Source organism: Falco peregrinus, chromosome 14 (genome assembly GCF_023634155.1).
Source record: "Falco peregrinus isolate bFalPer1 chromosome 14, bFalPer1.pri, whole genome shotgun sequence".
Lineage (NCBI taxonomy): Eukaryota > Metazoa > Chordata > Aves > Falconiformes > Falconidae > Falco > Falco peregrinus.
The window spans coordinates 14,545,535-14,562,132 of NC_073734.1; the positions used below are offsets into that span (position 1 = coordinate 14,545,535).

The 16,598-nt window shown below is 41.8% G+C and overlaps 1 protein-coding gene across 6 annotated transcripts in view; it reads left to right on the top strand.

The window, feature by feature from the left end:
• Nucleotides 1-10,020: 10,020 nt before the first annotated feature.
• Nucleotides 10,021-16,598, top strand: part of LOC101923725 (neural-cadherin-like) — a 67,144-nt gene continuing 60,566 nt past the window's right edge. For all 6 annotated transcript variants that reach the window (XR_008749782.1, XR_008749781.1, XM_055818549.1 and 3 more), the window contains exon 1: nucleotides 10,021-11,081. Coding sequence is in view for 4 of the 6 variants with exons in the window: in XM_055818549.1 (XP_055674524.1) it covers nucleotides 10,043-11,081 (1,039 nt within the window). In the remaining 2 variants the exon portion in view is untranslated. The remainder of the gene's footprint in view (nucleotides 11,082-16,598) is intronic.

Sequence of the window (16,598 nt, forward strand, 5' to 3'; positions counted from 1 at the left end):
GGCATTTGATGAGTTTTTATGTTTTGAGAAGGTGGCGTAGTTATTGTCAATTACAATATGAGATTCAGGAAGCAAAGAAGAAGAGTTTGGTTCATTAAAAAAAATCTGGAGACATGTAGCACAGTGCTTTAGGTTGTGTATCATTTTTGGCTAGTCAGCTGCCTAGTTTCTTTTTCATCTGCGTAGAGGTATATATCATTACCTCTGCAAACCAGACAGCTCTTAATGTGAAAACATGAAAGAACAGATATGTGTTTTTCAGTACTGGTTAGGTTGCTTCATAGTGTTCAGGACTTTCAATTGTGCTGCAGAAATAGTGGGTTCCTGAAATTTTTGTACACATGATATGTCCACAGAGTCCTGTGTGTCATTTATATTGATGAAGAACGGTAAACAGAAAAGAAATGCTTTTAAAAGACTTTATTTTTTAAACTTATTTTCTGATAACTGTGCATCTCCTACAGTGCAACCTAGTAGATATGGTATATCATATGTAATGTAAGTACTATATAATTATGTTAACTACATTACATAACAAACATACTGTGTATAGAAGAGAACGTTATATTTTGCTAATGAATCTCTCTATACAATACAGATATATTTTTAATATGAATGTATAGTGTGTAATTTAAAAATATACATTTTAAGAGCCTTTTTTTAATATACCCTGTTTTGAGGTACTTCAACAGACAAAATTTTCCAGTGCAAAATGGGCTATTGAAAACCCTCAATATGTAGGCTTTGTTGCTTGGCGGCTTAGAAGGCAACAAATAGGATTCTGTTGTGGTAGTTAAGTTTCATATAGCATTGTGTGGCTACAATTTTGTCTTACCTGAGGCATCAGGTCGAATTTCACAGATATGAATATCAGCAAATTCAATAGGAGTTACAATTCATGTCATTAAAAGGCAAGTTTGATTTAAACACAACTGATATGGTAATACTTCTAGGGTTTTTTATAGAATCTTTAAAGATACTCAGCCATCTCAAGCTGTTTATTAACATGACATATGTTGTTCTAGAAATACTGTATCTTCTATATTCTGATAAACTAATAGCATTAATTCTTCCCATTATCAGTCACATCAGACCTTGCTAAATAACATGAGATTCATTGTTACCTCATTGGCTTAGACTGGTGTGGCTATACTGGGCTCACATAAGTAATATGGGGTGTTTATCAGGTAGATTTAGTCTGTGTTGTTATCAAGTCAAATAATTTTTGCTGAATGCTTACAACATTTGGTACTAGCAGTTGTATACGCTGCTGGTGTAAAGGTGGTTAGGGTGCATAAGCAGGTAAAGATTACATAGAAGATACAGGGCAGAAAATGGAAAGGCTAAGCATGAAGAAAGGGACAGTTGATGTGTGAACCGAGACCCTTCATAAAAGTAATAACACCAGGTGTTTTTTGAGATTGGGAAACTGCAAATGTTCATGCTTGAGTGTATGTCCATTGTTGTTGCATTCCATTAGTTAGGGTTTTATGTTGATTAGATGTGTGTATGATCCATTCCATTTGAAAATTTAGGTTCTGATCATGCATGTAATATTCAGGCTAATCTTTTAGGAAAGAGGACAGTTGCCTAAAGGAACATTTTGTTACTCTGTTTGTTACTGTGATTCTTTTTTTTTTTAATTACACCTATGTAATTTAGTGAAACTAATCTAAAAATTATTTCCTGAAATCTTCTAGAAGAATTAAATTTTTTAAATGGATGAAAAACAGCTCACTCTGGCACTAAAGTAACAACATTTTTTTTTAATGTGACTGCAGAAGAAGAATATTTTGAAGAGGAATACTCTGTATTCTTTAAGAATGCATTTGCCAGCTGTAAAAGATGCTCAATATCAGTTGGGTTTCAAATAATAATTCACTGTATGTATATTAGTAATTCATTCGAGGGACAGGAAAAGTTATCAATACCATTTGAGAGATGCAAAAATCTCAAGGATATTTATTTTGATAAGCAGGATCTTACCCAAGCCCTTTAAGACTTAATTTTAAACACTAGAGGGCTCTAGAAACGTCTCTGTTTTTTTCCCCCCAAGTTTTTAATCGCTGTAAACAGTGTGTCTCTTTCAGCAATGCTTATGTTAACCTCATAATCATCCTTAAAATGACACTCTATTGTAGTAATAACAGAAGAATGGCAATGCGTGAATAAGCTAATGAACAAAACATCTCCTTCCTCAAGCAGCTGTAAATAAAATAAAATAAAATAAAATACCTACAGCTATGAAAACACTCTGCAGACTTTATGTTTAGTACTTCTGATTGAAGATATACTAGAATTCCTTGCTTGATGAAATCGTTCTTAGTCATCTGTGGCCTAAATTAAAATCTTAGTAAAAATTAACCACATAAGCATTGTCATTGGAATTTAAAAAGAAAATTAGCAAACACTGCAGTGCCTTCAAAATAAGCATTGCATCATTTTTCCACTTTACAGAAAATGAAGAAAGACAATTTTTAAAAAGTAATATTTTAAAAAAAGAAAACTGAATTCAGTATTTGATGTGAGAGAAATAAAGAAAAATATCAACAGTGGAAACTAAATATATGATCTTAAATTGTTAACAGTGAATTTTAACCATCTAATTAGTTATTATGTGATCACAGTGTGCCTGTTCCAAAGCCCACTGAAGGCACAGAAAATTTATCCTTTAATTTCCATTGCTCTATAAACAAGCACACTAAGGTTAACAAGGATTATTTGCAATGCAACAATCTGAATGGGCACCTCAGTAGTGGACTTTGAATAAACAAACACGGTCTTGAGAAACATTGTTGCCAGTCTGGGTCATGAGTTTGCAAAGATTTGTATGCAACAATATCAAAGCACATTAGAATAGAACGGGAAATGAAACTATGTCGACATGTGAATCAGACGTGAGGAGATCTCAGATTGTAAAAGACAGGAATGAAAAAAGGAAAAATATTCATGACATTTTTGTAGATAGATTTTTGTATTACCTTTTATTTCAAAGAATAGACAACAAATATTTTGCAGGAATATAATCCATATAATGCCATCAAATCTGAGAAGCACACTCAAATGTTTTGTTAGGCTATATATAGTTGAAGTCTGATACTGAAGCTGTGAAGTCAATGATAGTATCTTACAGATTTCAGTAGAAACTGAATCAGGTCTTAAGCCCAACGCCTGCAAAGACTTGAGTTCATGCGGAACTTTCAGCCCATGGGAAAATGCAGTGAAATTAATACATGTTTTTCCTACTTTAGGGTTGTCATCACTCATGGATTTGCTCTGCTGTGGAAGTGCCAATAGTTTAACCTGGCTGAAGACATTTAATGTGATTTTTACTGCTTTGTATACTTTGATGCCTTAGGTTTTTTTAAACATCAGCAGTATTTTTCCTTTTCCTTTATCAAGAATTAGAGCATGAATGCTTTGGGGTTTTTTTGGCTAAAACCTTATACCTTAGATTGTTCATTCTCTTTCTGGGTAATGTAATTGTGCCCACGTGAAGCAGCTGTGTTTAATGAGCTGGAGCACAGCAAAGCCAATAAAACATGAACTCTGCATTATCAGCACATATATGAAATGAGGGGTGGACTATAGATTAAAACAATATCCTGTTTTTCTTTTGGAATTGTAATATAGCACCATATTCTCCTATAATAGTATTTACTGTATTGTTACATTCCTACAAAATGAAGCACTTACTTATTTGTTGGCTTGATTAATGACAAATGTTGACTATACTGTCTTATTGTCCCATCTTAAGGACTTTCTTACTGTATTTCAGATTCAAAATAGGAATTAATTTGAACAGAACGACTGTATTAACAATCTAGAACCATTGTATTGAGCCTAGCTGAGCATGTTAGGCACTTCTGGTAAGATAAGGTCAGGATTGTGCTGCTTCCTTAGCTGTATTTGCAGCTGAACATTGCTTATTCTGAAACACGTTCCACAGCTCCGAAGTAAATCACTTGAACTATGAATAATAGGGAACAGACAGTTTAGAAATATCTCTTTAAGTTAAACTATTGTAGTTGCCAGTAGTATTGTTTTATGTAATAAAGCTAGATACTCGCACTTTTCTGAAAGTATTAATTTAGGAGTTTTAAAACTTTTGCTAAGTTTAGATATGGTAGTATACCCTTGTTGCCCACAAAATTAATTTTTGCTTTAACCTCCTGCCACAACAACCCTAAACAAACTCTTCCATATCCTTTGGATCTGATAAATTTGAAGTGTGGCTCTATCAAAAGATACTACCATGTAAAAATCAAATGCATTAACCTAGAAGTTCTCTCCTGTGTATTGAATATCTGCTTTCTTTAGTAACAAAGATAAACAATTGCTATTTCTTCACTTGTTTTTGGAAGTGACACAGGTACAAGAAGAACACTAGATTTGTTGGGTCTTTTTCTTTTTTCATTGTTAAGAGAAGTATTTATTGCATTGTAACTATTAAATTTTGTTCTAGTTTATGGCAGAGACTCTAAATGGTATGGAACAGTATTGGTTCTAAATATTTACTTAAGAGTCTGTGGAATAGAAGATGCGCATTTAAAACATTTAAGTTAATCCACTTTAACTCACTGTCTGGTACCCCTTTAGGCTGCTGTTTCATGAATAGAAATGCAAAGAGAGTCACAAGGGTAAAAGGAGGCCAGATTGGACCAAATGCTACAAAGGAAGGTGATCAAAAGACCAGAGCTTGGAAAGGCAAGGTGAGACTGGGACAAAAAGTAGTGCTTGCTCCTTTTTTACTTTTATCATTTACTGTTGCTTAGGTCAAAGTATGGTGAGAAAATCTGAGCTGACCCCGTAGTATTTTACATACTCCACACACAGGTGAGCTAGCAGCTGTTCCAAGAAAGGGTTGTGGAAGCAGGACAAAATTCAATGTTATAACTGCATCACAAGAAAAGCAGGCGATCTGCTGCCTGAGCAGTCTTTTACCTAAATTATTTACAATAGAATTAAATAAGGGGTAGACCGATTGCCTTCAGGTTGTCTCACCACACCTTTGTATAACATGAAGGAGGATTGATGAATCCTTCATGGAGGCATCATTCCTTACTGATTCCTTGGGCTGTGGAAACAAGGGTATTTTCTCTGTATTCTCTTGTATAGGTTTTCCATATGCCCTGATTGCAGCCATAAGCTTTGGTTTCTAAGTTGCCAGAAATAATATGCTTAATTTTTTAACATGTAAGAGCTTGAGGTGGAAGTCAGCCAAGTCAAAATATTAGTTTAGGTTTGTATCATTCAAAAGATTCTTTAATTTTCAATGATGAAGATGAGCTAGTTACTTTAAAACTTTAAAGGCAGTTTCTGCCTTTGTAGGTAGTATATCATTCTTTATTACTCACTAAACCAGAATATTTCTTATAACTGTTGATCTAACTGACACACTTGCTAATTCTGATGTACAGTATAAGACACTTCAAATGAGTACAGACACCAGTGTTTGGTACTGCCACAGTGTTCATAGTGTGACACAGTCATTTAAACAAACATTATCTTCAAAGGATACTCTATATAAACCTGTTGTAAGTACCTTTTTGTTAAATGTGCTGATGGGTGATATTTAAAAATTTGGTTTGTACCGCTTACAAGCAAACCCCTCTCAAATCTAGAAAATCTGTGTGCAAGAGTGTTACAGTGGATCTAGGTCAGTCCATCTGTGCCTTTCAGAGCTAATGACTTTGGCAGATTTGGGCTCCCTGATTTTGTAGCAGTTGTCTGCTCCAAACCCTGGAGGCCTTAATATCCCAAGCCATAGGGCTACAGTCCATATGAAGTGCTTCCCAGAACTGCACAATCTGGAAGGCCAGGTTTCTCAACATCCCTTTAGGCAGGATACTGAGAAGCTCACCAGAAACCTGCCCGGCTTCTGCTGGAACCTTGGCAGAATTGAACCAGATAAGTTTTCTTTGCCAAATCTGCAAATTCTGACAATGTGTTCTCATTAGTTCTGCTGAGGTGAAAATGGTATGGAAATCTGAAACCCAGAGAAATGTACTGACCAAAACAAAAAATATTGAAATTTTGGTGAATTACACTTATAAATAAGAAATCCAAGCAAGAATGAATTGATTTTTTCTGTTTACTGCATGTATACAAATAATTGAAAAATACTCTAAGCAAGGTTTACTAAGATTTAGTGTCAGGCTTATGCATTCATTCTGTTTTATATATTGAATGCAAAAACAGCAGTCTGTTTCTCACATAGACTTTTTATTAAGGCCTTTATAGGGATGAAGCACAGTTTTGAGAAAGATGGGTGTTTAGAGAGTAGTATATAAAGTTATTTACTAAAGTAATTATTTTTAAAAAAAGCGAACTGACTCTGTCAGCCACGTAAGTAAAAATTCTGATTAATAAAAAAACTTTTATCATGTGAAAACTTAGGATTTTTAAGAAAAGCTTTTCTGTAAAGATTTTCAAGCTATTTACTGAGATTATTAATAATGTAATTAAACTGGTAAGTAGTAAGGCACCAGCCAGGGAAAACAGAATGAACCATTAGAGTGTTTATTCAGTGAGAATTTATTGTGACTTTATTGTCTGATTTCAGCACAGCTCAGATTTCACTTTTTTTATATGTATGTATAGCTCAATTAATTTAACGATAAATTATGTAGTGAGGTGTTTCTGACTGTATAAGTATACCCACTTACATAGATTATTGTAATTAAAACATTTATTCTAACCTTCTTGGACTTGTATATCGCACACTGTTCTTGAGAGCAGAAAGGGGCTTCCAGCTGGTTGAAATGAACTGGAAAGTAATTGTTATAAAATACTGAAAGATATTGAAAATATCTCAGTTTTTTGGTTTTGGAGGAAGGATTCTGCATAAGAAGGTGTTTCTTGCACTCATTCAGCTGCTAGATTCCAGGAAAAAAATGTGAAGTATAGTGGGAAAGCTGCATAAAGAGCTAGCAAGGATTAGACAACAGCAGCTGTACTTCTGAATAATTTAGGCTTAGTTTACAAAATTATACAGGAAAGGATTATCACTTGCAGTTGCATTTGAGAAAATGGAGCTACAAGTGTTGTTATAAAACGTGACAATGTACAAGCCATCTAAAATAGCACAGGGACTATCTTGTCCTGGCTTTTACAGAGAAAAAAAGAGGGAAACTTCTAATTACTGTATTGAAAGACGCACACAGGTAATTCAACGCAGGAGCAAGAAAAGAATTCTTGCTTTAGTGCAATAGCTGGTGCTTCTTGACTGTCAAATCCAAAATTAGAGCTAACAGAAATAGAAGGCATTGCTATAAATGGGAGAATGGTCTGGAACATTCAGAGAACCCTGATGAGAGTGCTGTTGAACAGTCAGGAAAAGGAAGCAAACAATGTGTAAAGTTTATTATACTCTCTAGATTGGCTATCTCAAGAAACTCGTGAAATTGAAGAGCTGAGGAGCTTGCATTGTAAAGTTGGTGCCCATATGGTCAGAACTTGTGGAGATGGGCTGAAGCCAGAAAGATTCTGACTGTACAAGTATCCAGGGCACCAATTTAGATTCCCACTAATTTGTAGAGTCAGTAATAGGATTAGAGTCTCAAGTATTTGCCTACGATTACCATAGGGCAGTGAACTATAAAAATCAATAACCTTTTATTTTTTAACAAACAACAGTATAAAGCCTCTATTTTCCTAAAAAACCCTTGTGAAATCTCTGAGTTTTCTGTCTACATGCTGGTTAAAATAAGGTAGGTGGAATTCTGCATGTGAAACCGTGAATGAGGCTCATCTTTAAAGTCAGTTAGAACCATGTATGTGTCTAAATTAATTCAAATGTCTGTTGAATTTTTGATGCAGAAATGAACTTTCAAAATGTAGTGGTCTTCCTGGTATATTTTCACAGTTTTTTACAGAGAGAAATCCTAGTGGATGTAGAAAACAGGACTCACTGAAATGATCCCACAAAATGGCTCGATCCAATTTTGATCAAATATTAGTTGTAGATTCTTCATAGCATCTTACTAGTCAGGGAACTGTTGGAAAAGTTCCTTTTATTTTGGAGCCATATAAAACCTTGAGTCCAATCTGTATCGCCCATTGTTCTGTACACAAGCCATAGACTTCAGACATTTTCTAAGTCTGGGGAAAAAAAAAAAAGCCACCACAAAAGCACTGAAGATAACATCCTGTACAGGGGGTTAGGGGGGTGCATCTATACAAAGATTTCAAGGACATTTTAACTCTGTGAAGCAAACTTCTGGTAAGAATTTGCATTATCTGACCTTTGTACATCAATATAACTGTAATATTTTAATTTTTTTTGAAGAATGTATGTTGGCTATTATTATTATTGCTAATTAAAATGAAGATTCAATTCTGTTAGAGAAATGGATGAAAGATTGACCCATTTATTATTTCATCCTAATCAAGACATCCATGCCTGCATTGGAATTCAGATACAGCAGCTTCTTACACCATGGCTTTTATACCAAAGTAGAATTGAAAGTGCTTGAAATCTCAGGCATGTTTGAGGCATGGGAGAAACAATTCCTGTTTAGTACTCTAGATCAATTTATTTTGTTCCAGGTAGGTGGTTCTGCCTTTCTGATGGGCCACCAGAGCTTTATCATAATAAATAATGTAGCACTGTTCCATCTCAGGATGGCATGTTGTCAGCCCTTTCCACCCTCTTCTGTGCTTCAGTGCATGTTAGGGATAGATGTTTTGGTTTTGGAAGTTCTTGTGCCTGTTCCGTTCTGTGGGAGTTACCCTGCCCTGGACCCCGAAGAAATTTGTCAGTCTGAAATCGCTGCTGACTGTTGGTGTGAAAGGGGAGGAAGGCGAGCACAGCTACTGTGCAGCCAACAGTAGGGTGCTGCTTGATTGGAAAAGGACAGACACAGTATGAGCCATAAACGGAGACAATATATTAATGCGTGAAGCTGATGATTTGTATCTCTGTTAATTACTTGCAGGATGAAATGGAGAAGGTCGCTCTTGTGGTAGTAGAGCACTTGGATTTTTCATTCAGAGTCTCTCTCAGTCTTCCTACTTGATCCTGGACTCCCATTTCCCCATAAAGGCTACCAACTTCTGTAAAAGGCTAATCAGGAAGGTACGATATTGCGCTTACAAAGTTTTTTGCAGTTGTGGGTGGGAAGTATAAGGAAAATGCAGTGTCTGTTTTATAGGAAAAGTAACCATTATTTACCTAACACCTAAGTTATTATAGGAAAAGTAACCATTATTCACCCGAGTCTAATGACATTTGAGAAATTTCGCTAATACAGAGTATCTCTTTTTGCTTTTCTTTAATCTCGGAATTAATCTTAAGTGATTTATGTACGGCATGATTAATCTTAAGTGATTTATGTATGGCATGAGCCCATTTTATATTGTGTTTGACTTCACTCTTGAAAGCACGATTCTGTTTTGGAGAGGAACTGCTTATTATAGTAGCATTTCCTGCCACCTACCTGACTTAGGTAGTCAGTCAACTTTAGTGGTGAAATTCAGTCTTGCTGGGCTTTCAGTTTTACTCACTGGTGCCGAAAGTTCAACGCTGTTGAAGAAACGTTGGATTCTGTTTCTCCCCGTTTACCACGAGCAACATCCTCTAGTTAAGCTGCATTTCACCTAAAAATCTGCTTTACCTTTACAAATCTGGAGGTGTTAGGGAGCTGGTTGTGACTAAGGACGTACCTTCAGGCCAGTGCCATCGCTCAGGCACAAGCTGTGGGGCAGAGCGGGACTCTGCAAAGCGCAGCTATCCAGAAGCCGACAGGACAACGTTTCCAGCAGGTGCCCGAGCGCCGGGGGAGCCGCGGGCCGCCGCCCGGATGCCCGGGGCACGCGGCCGAAGGTGGCTGTGGGGAGGGCGGGGGCCGCTGGCGCAGGAAGGGAGGTTCGTGCCCCGGCGGGGCCACCCCAGGGCGGAGGCGGCTCAGCCCGCCCGCAGGCGGCAGGGCGGCGACCGGCACCGCCCCGCGCCCGGCCCGGCCCCGCGGCCCCTCCTCGCCCGCCCACTCGCCGCGCCGCTGCGGGAGCCCAGCCCGGCCGGCCGCCGCTCGCCGCCGCCATGGGCCCCGGCGGAGCCCGGCGCGTCGCCGGCTGCCTGCTGCTGTGCTGGGCGCTGGCCGCCGCCCGCGCCGCCCCGCGCCGGACACCCTCGTTCGGCGGCCACGTCGCGGAGAACCGCCCGGCGGGCACGCGTGTGCGCGGGCTGAGCATCCCCCTGACGCGGCTGGGGCCCGAGCCCTGGTGCGCCAAGGTGCAGGGGCGCCGCTGGCGCCTGCAGCTGCTGGGCGAGGGCCACTCGCACTTCCAGGTGTCGCTGCACGCCCGCACGGCCCGCGTCTGGCTGCGCACCCGCCGCCCGCTGGACCGCGAGGCGCGGGCGCTGTACGCGCTGCGCCTGGGGCTGTGCTGCAAGCGCTGCGTGCCGCGCGGCGCCGCGCCCGCCGAGCTGGCCGCCCTCACCGTCCGCGTGCTGGACGACAACGACAACGCGCCGCGCTTCGTCGGCGGCCCGCGGCCCGGCGTCACGCAGCTGCGCGTGGAGGAGACGCTGGCGCTCAAGTCGCAGGTGTGGCAGGCGCGCGCCGAGGACGCGGACGCGGGCGCCAACGCCGAGCTGCGCTACTTCGCCCTCCCGCGCAGCGCGCACTTCTTCGTGGTGCCGCGCAGCGGGCGCGTGGTGCTGGTGCGCTCCCTGCTCCACCTGCGCGCGCCCATCCCGCTGCGCCTCTACGCGCGGGACCGCGGCCGGCCGGCGCTGCGCAGCGAGCCGCTGGAGCTGGAGGTGCTGCCGCAGCCCAAGCGCCTCCCGCCGCCCCGCGCCGCCGCCCGCCGCCGCCGCCGCCGGGCTCCGCCGCCGCCGGGCCCCGCCGCCGCGCCGCTGGCGCTCTCCCTGCCCGAGGACGCCCGCCCGGGCAGCCGCCTGGCCGCGCTGGCCCCGGCGCGCTTCGCCTCCGCCTGGTTCGAGCTGGTGGCGCCGCCCGTCGAGGAGTCGCCGGTGCGCGTGGAGCGGGAGACCGGCGAGGTGAGGCTGGCCGCGGGCCTGGACCGGGAGGCGGCGGCCGCCTGGGAGATCGTCGTCCGCGTCCGGGAGCGCCGAGGTAGGTGCGGGCGGGGGGGGCGCGGGCGGCGGCTGTGCTCGGCCCCGCGGCAGGGCGCGCGTCCCGGCGGGCAGCCGGGCCGGTGTGTGCGCTGAGGGGCGGCCGGCGCCTGGCGGTAGCTGAGCGCGGTGCGGGAGGCAGCCTTCCTCACGTCGTGGACGTCGCAGCACTGTCGGTGACGGGAGGCGTCACGCGGCAGGGGACGGGGACGGTACCGCGCCGTGGGAGCGCGGGGAGCGGTGGGGCCGCTGGCGGAGTTCGGCTGCTCCACCTGTTGCGGTTCTTACTCCTCAGCGAGCGGCACCGCAGCGTTCGCTCGTGGTACAGACGCGTTGAGACAAAGCGTGCGGGATGCACCGCACTTCTTACACACAGGTGTTCTCTGCCGCGGTGCTTCCCGTCGCTCTGATCCCGTAAGAGCTGAAGTTGAAGCGTGCAGCTGAAGTCACTGAGGGCTGAGTCGTTACTAAAGTTAAGCAAGTTTGAATCACAAGCGCGATGTGAGTTTTTGCAGGATTGGTGCCTTTGTGTGGATGGGGCTGCTCTTTTTTTAAAAATCGGAGGGGTCCGATGTGCGCGTTTGTGGTTTAAATTGCCCTCATTCACAGGGTCTTACTCGCGTTAAGTAGAATAGCTCGTTTCATTTATCTCTGGCCGATTTCACCTATTAGTTTTTCAAATTCTTTTATAATTTTGAATTGTCGTCTTGGTTAATATTTTTCACCAGTGAAAACAGAGCTTAGTTTAAGCATAGTTTCTGTTCACTGCGTGATGGATGTCTCTGTACACTCACCTTGTCTCTTGTTATTTTCCTGTCGCTTGTGATTGTAACAGTGTTCTGACAGTTGTCTGGAATGTGAGTATTCTGGGGGAAATTGTATCAGCAGGGATGAGGTGGTTGGCTTGTTTTCATCTTGGAAAGGTTTGGAAAGGGGGGTTGTATTATGTGGTTTCTGGTGCTTGTGAATACCTGACTTCGCAGCAGTGCAACTGCTCAGAGTAACGTGTGTGAGCCGCAGAGCAGCGCAGGCGGGGGGATGGAAAGCTTTCCCTGGGAGCCCTTTCCTCATCTCTTCTGATTTCTGACTGAGGGGCAGCCCATAGGGAGCGGGAGACAGTTTATTCCTTGGTGTCTGTTAAATCCCTGAGGATGCCTGCAGGGATTCTAGTTAATACTGACAGTTTCAGTGATGCGGATACTTCCCTGTGTGAAGCAGGCTAGATCAGCAACTCATTTCACTTGGGTCCTGAGGAACAACTCTCAGATCCTTCTCTGGTTCTCATTTGGTTTTTGTCACCTGTCACTGCAGCCTGTTCAGGTCGGTCACTTGCGCTGGCTTTGCGCTGTGTTCCAGCTTGAGCTTTGGCTGCTAACCAAGAGATTGACAGGCCAGTTTCCAAAACACAAACGCTTTCTGTGTCCTTTCTTTGCTACTCAATCTTGAGCAAGGGATGTCAGTACTCAGAGGTGGTGACAAAATCTATCGGGTCAATCTGAGTATGCTTCTGGGATGTTCACCCACTCTGTCACGTAGCTCAAGTTTCAGCACTTTGTAGGTGTCACAGCTCCCTCTGTCAGGATGGAGAAGGTGATGTTAGAAAAGTGGTAGCTAACCTTGCCCCGGGTTGCTGCTAATCTCACCTTTGTGATTGTTTTTGCTCTTATCTAGTCTCAATATAGAAGTCCAAGGTTGCCTGTGACAAAGCTTGTCACTCTGCCATGCCAGAGTCCATTTCCAAAGCAATGCTTGCTCATAGCAGTGCTTGCTCATGCAGTTAAAAAAACCCCAAACCAACTTCAACTTACTTTCAGGATTTTTTTTTTCACCATCTTATTATTTATTAAATGGTTTGGAGTGTTTTCTACTAGCCTGTTATATTACTGCTAGTAGTATGAAGTCGTAAGATAATAATCTCTTTAGAAATGTGTAGAACTAGATTCTGACTGTGAGACGAGGTAGATGGCAATTAACTGTGGATAGTGTAAATGGCGTGCTTTAGATGGAGTGATTTTAAGTTTCTTTGTTTAAAGGAGCCTAAATTAAAAAAGGCACTTGTATTAGCACTAGTTTTTTAATCAGATGAAGCTTAATAGTGACACATATAAAACTTTTTAGTTGCAGAATTCTTACATTCTCCTTTTAATAGGAGTTAAAATGCATAGGTATTTGAAACAGATTTAGAAAGTTATGTCTCTTCCCTTCCTTGCAATCCAGACTTCAGTAATGTGAGAAAGGATAACCAAAAGGATGGGATAGGAGAAGGAGAAAGATGGCTAGCAGAACTAATGTTCTAGTGAGTCTAAAATAAGGAAGAACTATAGAAGATTGCAAAAGCTCCAGGAAAAAAACACCCAGTATTTACAGCAGTGAGTTCTCAGGATGAATTAAAGCATGGGAAGGTTACATTGAATTTTGTTGTGAATAGAAGTGTAAGTTCAGGTTCTTTCTCCAGTTTGTTTGCTTTGCTGTTAACAGTTGCACTGGCTTATTTTACAGTGTACATAACCATAAATATTTCAGCAGCTATGGTTTTCTAGTATTGGAGCTTGTGGTATCAGATGTTGATTTATATTCAAGTTGTATAAGTTGGTATCAATTCTTTTAATAATATTTCTTTCGTTTTCTACTCCCCTAATTCTTGCCACTTGGTAGCTGAGAATTGAAAATTAACCAATAATTAATTCTGGCATTAACCTCTTCTTCAATGCAGGCAATGATATCACAAGATTTTTAGATACTTTAGCATATAATGTCTACCCTCTTTGTCCTTTATATTTTCAATATAGTTTATTATGATTCATTTGTAATGTGCACTTCATTACTTAAAGTAGTAAAGAGCGCTTAAAAGCATTGTGGCACAAGGGGTCTTACTACTTCTCTAGGAAGAAAAACGGATATATATATATTTTTTGGCTGGTGGAGCGTTTTCAAAGTAGCAGCAAGAAGACTGGTATATGGTAACAAGGCAACATTCAGCAGCATTTCTTCCTGGTTTATGTGGCAGCCCTCATCCTTTAGTTCATAAATGGGACTCTGTAGGAGATGTCCTGTTCCTGAATTAATTTTTATTCAGAGGAACACAAAGGATATGTAACAGGCTGCATATGTGTCCATTTTTTTCTCTGCAGCTAAAATAGAATTTTAAATACTTTTCTGTTTGCTTCCTCCCAATTCTGTCCTGGATAATCAACACAGCAATATGTCCAGGGCTGGTGTTCCATTGAAGTAAATACTGTTCCAGGTGCAACCAGACCTTTAAGCATCTCAGTATCCAGATAATCTTACACACGTTCATAGAAGAAGAAGGATTTTCTCACTCTTGAGTTGCAGCTTGTTGAAGGTATGAGCTAACCTAGCTCACTCCATTAGGGATGGGAAGTAACTACTAATGTAACAGATTCACTCCTCGCTACTCAGAGCATTTCTTAGTAGAACGGTGTTGTGTGACCATAGTCTTGGCACTGATACACGTTTTCCTGTGTCAGGGGTAGCTTTGAGGGGCATTTGCAGTATGAACACCTCTTTGGCATGCAGGGTTGGGTTTTTTGGCAAAGCTGCAGTTGAGCTCTAAGATTTATTGTAGCGATGTGGCCAAATAACTATTACCACTATTGCCATTACCAGTGCAGCTACATGCTGTAGGTACTTTTTGACTGGACGTATTTTGGTTGTAAATTTAATGATTTTTTTTTTTTTTAATATAGATGCCAATTAAAAAAAATAAATCCATAGTTTGGTATTCTTTGAAATAATAAATATTTTGTGTATTTTAGTGCTACAATAAAATTAACTTCAATCTGTAGAGTACACAGTAGTTACTAGTTGCTTTTATTCACTCTGTATCTTTTTGTGGCTATTGAATAGTTTGTAGACTTAGTTTTAACATAGTTTATGTATTCTCTGGAAGCAGAAGTCACTGGAATGTAGCAGCAGGAAAACCCGAACCTATAGTGCTAAGTGCCCTTTTTATGGTATGGGTTCTGCTGTACTTGTAGGCCCCGGACAAGAGAGGAGGTAATTGTTGTTTTGTATTTCAACTTCAGGTGAGTTCCTCACATGAACTCTTAAAGGAAGGTTTAAAGACAGGCAGAAGTTGGTTTTAAGGAGTAGAGAAGAGATCACAGATCATTCAGGCCTGATAGTCCTCATAGGTTGGCAGGATGTTACCCATCTCGTTAGGGTTGGCCTGCCCAACACGATTGTCAGGTCTTGCAGTGCAATAATGGTCCTGCAGCACCCTGCTCCCTGGGTTTGGCTGCCCGTGTTCAAGGCCAGCTCTGACACCATGCTGCTGGCTAATCTTGGATCAGACAGTTGGTTGTCACAAGCCTTGTCTGTGGCCTCTGGCCCATGTCCCAGGAGCTGCGTTTAAGCTCAGGTCCTTTCCTGAGCTCCCCGGGGGTGTGCTGTACCTGGCTGTGCATCTTGCTCACCCTGACGCTGCCCTGCTGACTTGCTTTCCCGCTTGATCCGAGACCCACCCCCTCACTGCGCATTTGTCTGGTGACCACTGGGTTTGTTTGGTGACCACTGGACTGTTGGATGAACCACGTTTATAGCATGGGATGTCCTAGCCTGGGATGGCGGTCTGTGGCTGTGAGGTCCCTGCCCCTGCCTGCCTTGGCTCCCATTTCACCTTACCCTGCAGAGCAGCCCTTTCTTGCTGCTCCTGGGCAGTTAAATTCTGCAACTTCAGCAGCAGTGTGTGTGCATTTGTATAAAATACTCTATGTACCCTGACTACCTGGAGAGCTTAAGTTGCTCTGCCTGGACATTTGGACAGAAAATTCAATCTTGAGAGCTGAAACCACTAATTTGAAATAGGAATACAGCTCAACAATATTTACATTTTTTGTAATTTACAGATAGATATGTTGGCCAAAAGAAAAACCACAGACTCCACAACCCCAAACCAAAGAGGAACACCAGGAAAAATCCCATATATTAGTTTGAGCCACAAGATGCTAAACAGAATTCCAAAATCGCAAAGCTTAACTTCATGAGTATGTTCTTTGGCACTTGGTCCTTGATGAGCAAATTCCTCTAGTGATACCTGATCACTCAGCCCTGGGCTATATTCTTTGTTTGACCTTGCCTGGAAGGAGTGATGGTTATGCTCACATTTTCTGTAGCATTGAAGATTTTATCCCATTTAATTTGTTGGGATTTATTTATTTATTCTTCACAAAAGCATGATACTATTTTAAGTTTTACCGAGTGAACAGAAGGCAAAATTTAACTGCCATACACATTAATATTTTAACATAAAGCTAGCATTTAATTTGAGAAGGAGCCATTATTAGTCCATTAATATTTGGGGGAAGTGCATGAAAGGTCCTGTCTTTCTAATCCTCCGTTGTCTCAAGCTCCTTTGACCTTACTTGATCCATGGTCATTAGCTTTGTAATCCTCTGTCATTCATTTTTTCTTATCAGAGGATTTACAAAGGGTGATGTTTGACATGCCTTCCAAATAGTTAATGGCAGTCACTTACATGTTCAAGTATATTTGTCCT